Below are 3000 nucleotides of genomic sequence, written 5' to 3' on the forward strand. Positions count from 1 at the left end.
CAGCGAACCCGCCAACCCACTAAAATCGACCCGACCCAGCCTATTGAATTGGGTCGGTTTTTAGGGGTTGGTGGGTTGGGTTGGGTCATGAATTTTTTTTCCCAATGGGTTGGGTTGGGTTTGGGTTATGAGATTTATAAATCCGCCTAACCCAATCCGACCCATCTATATTTAATATATTTTTAAATTTATATATATATTAAAAATATAAATTATATAATTTTGTTATTTACTTTTGGCTCCTCTTCCTAAATAAAACCCAAACTCGAAATTTTTCTCATTTAATTTGTGTTTGTTTGGCATTATGTTCATGATTATTTTGTTATAAATTTGCTCTTACTTGTAGTGGTGTTCTTCTAATGCTAAATTTAATAATAATAATAGTAGTAACTAAAAAAAAAGACAACAATGTAAAACTGACCCTCTAACTTTCAATTTTTTTCATTCCAGTCCTCTAACTTTCAGTTTTGTCATTTTAGACCTCTAACTTTCAATTATTGTTAATTTGGTACTCCGTTAAATCTCAGTTATGTCCTGTCGTTAATTGTCGTTTTGGCTCTTTAAAAAAAAATGGAAATTAAAAGAATTTTTTTATAAAAAAAAAAAAAAAAAAAACATTTACTTGGTCAAAACCGAGAATCATTCCATACCTAAATCCCAAACTTAGAGAATTTGGGGAAATGATTACACTGGGACTCACTTTCTTCTTCCCAATCAAAACTATTTTTTCTTCTTCTTTATTGTTTCAAAACACTTATCTAATCGATCTGAACACCACCGAGGAGGACGAAACGACATTGTCGGGCTCGTCTTCAACATCTTCATCGTTGTTCTCTGTAGTCGAGTTGAATAGCAATGGTGGGTCGAGTTCAAATTTGGTGGTGGGTGCATCAGCATCAGCATCAGCTTCGGCTTCATCTTCGTCTTCGGTGTGTTTGGAGCTTCGGCACGGGTGTGCAGGCCCATTGATATCTCTGCCGAAGAAAGGTAGCGTGGTGGTGTACTTCCCTCAGGGTCAGTTGGAACAGCTTTCAGAACATCACAATGTGACCATCCTCACCTTCATCAGAACTCCATCACCGATTCAATCTCTCAAACTGATTCATATCAGTTTTTTTTTTTAATATCAGTATTTTTAATTTTCTTTTAATTCCGAAATTTATTTTAAAAAAAAAAGCCAAAACGACATCGTTTTGACTTCAATTAACGATAGGACATAACTGAGGTTTAACGGAATACCAAATTGACAACAATTGAAAGTTAGAGGACTAAAATGACAAAATTGAAAGGTAGAGGACTGAAATGAAAAAGATTGAAAGTTAGAGGGTCAGTTTTGCATTTTTGCCTAAAAAAATTGTCCAAGCCATGGGTTGAACCTAAACCAACCCGATCCACGTGGGTTAGGTTAGGTTGGGTTGAACCCCTATGATGGGTTAGGTTGAGTTAGATTTTTTTTTTAATCCACTATGGTGGATTGAGTTGAAAAAACTTCACAACCTAGCCCATGCACACCCCTAAATTTAACTGAGAAAGTAACAAATTGAGGGTATTTTTCAAGGGTGTGCATGGGTTATGTTGAGGGGATTTTTTAACCTAACCCACCTTGGTGGGTTAAAGAAAATCTAACCCAACCCAACCTATCATCATTTGCTCATTTCCTAAACATGGAGGAGGAAATTTGTTAATTTCAAAGATAACGGGAGGAAATTGTAAACTACCCCAAACATAAAAAGGGAAAAATGTTTTTTTCCCATTTTTTTAAGGTAGTTATCTATTTATATTTGAGTTATCATTTATTTGTCCAAATGTTGAAATTTTTGACATTGAACCTCCTAGATAGCTCATAGATGTGAACCTAAACAAATAGATATTGTTTTATAAAAAAAATTTGCTTTCTTGTTTTTGATATTTTTGATACAAATAGAGTTTAATTTAATTTAGGGGAAGAGAGAGAGAGAGTGATTGGGTTTTCAATTTGAACTTGTTTTTTGTCAGCTCTTTTCTTTCTTTCTGGGTGTTTTTGGGATGGCCTCTTGTCTAGGAGTAGGGACTCGGCATCCCCACCTTGTTGAGCCTAATGTTAAAAACCCAAAAACAACAAGTACCAGTACCAACCTTAGCTTCTCCAACAACCATCATCGCACTTTTCAACTACTTCTTAATTCCAGAAATCATTGCAGAAGGCCAACCAGAATCTATTACAATTCTGATGATAAACAACTACCACTACCGTCGCCACCACCACCACCACAACAACAACCCATCACCATTAGCATTTCATTTTATTCTGAATGTGTCAAAAAGAAGAAACAAAGAAAAAGAAGAGGGAAATCCCACAACTAATGCAAGAAATTTTCAATTCCTAGTGTGCTTGAATAATTCTTTTTTTCATGGCATTTTGTTTCCCAAGAGGAACACAAAAAATGAAATGGCAATTTAAGATTGTTCAGTCAATGGAAAGTGCAACAATGGAAACTTCCAATTTCAAGAAAATGCAATTGTGAGATGGGTGCTCGAACTACAAGAAGAGGCCTTGGACATGTATGGTATATAGGATCGACCATATTATGAATATTGTAACTCTCTTAGGCACATAGGACACTATGGACACTGATGATGATGAAAATCCTCAATAAGCTGCATTGTCCTCACACGCCCTAGTCAAAACCTTCACAACAAAGAATAAGAAAAACCCTACAGAGAGTACCATTGTGGTACCGGCCAAAGACCTTTCAAATGTTAAATTAGAGAACTTTCACAACTTTAGAGTGCCAGAGCTGGGGTAAATTATGCGAATCTTGTTTTTTGAGAGCTTGGAGCCTTTTATAGTGGTGTAGAACCAACTTCTATTTCTTGGGCAAGAAGATGTTTCCTTATAGGGAAGATCCTAATAAATGTATGTATTTTGCGGGATTCTTCCCATATAGGGTTTCCATTGACCAGGGTCAATCATAAGGTGCAAGATATTTCCATTTAGGATTCTTTGGAGTTCACTTAAGC

At 35.8% G+C, this 3000-nt stretch overlaps 1 protein-coding gene across 1 annotated transcript in view; it reads right to left on the reverse strand.

The window, feature by feature from the left end:
- Nucleotides 1-754: 754 nt before the first annotated feature.
- The window catches only part of LOC115967028 (wall-associated receptor kinase 5-like), an 8028-nt gene continuing 5782 nt past the window's right edge, over nt 755-3000 (reverse strand). The window contains exon 2 of the mRNA XM_031086133.1: nt 755-1008. Coding sequence (XP_030941993.1) covers nt 755-1008 — 254 coding nt within the window. The remainder of the gene's footprint in view (nt 1009-3000) is intronic.

This window comes from Quercus lobata, chromosome 11, assembly GCF_001633185.2.
Source record: "Quercus lobata isolate SW786 chromosome 11, ValleyOak3.0 Primary Assembly, whole genome shotgun sequence".
Taxonomy (NCBI): Eukaryota; Viridiplantae; Streptophyta; class Magnoliopsida; order Fagales; family Fagaceae; genus Quercus; species Quercus lobata.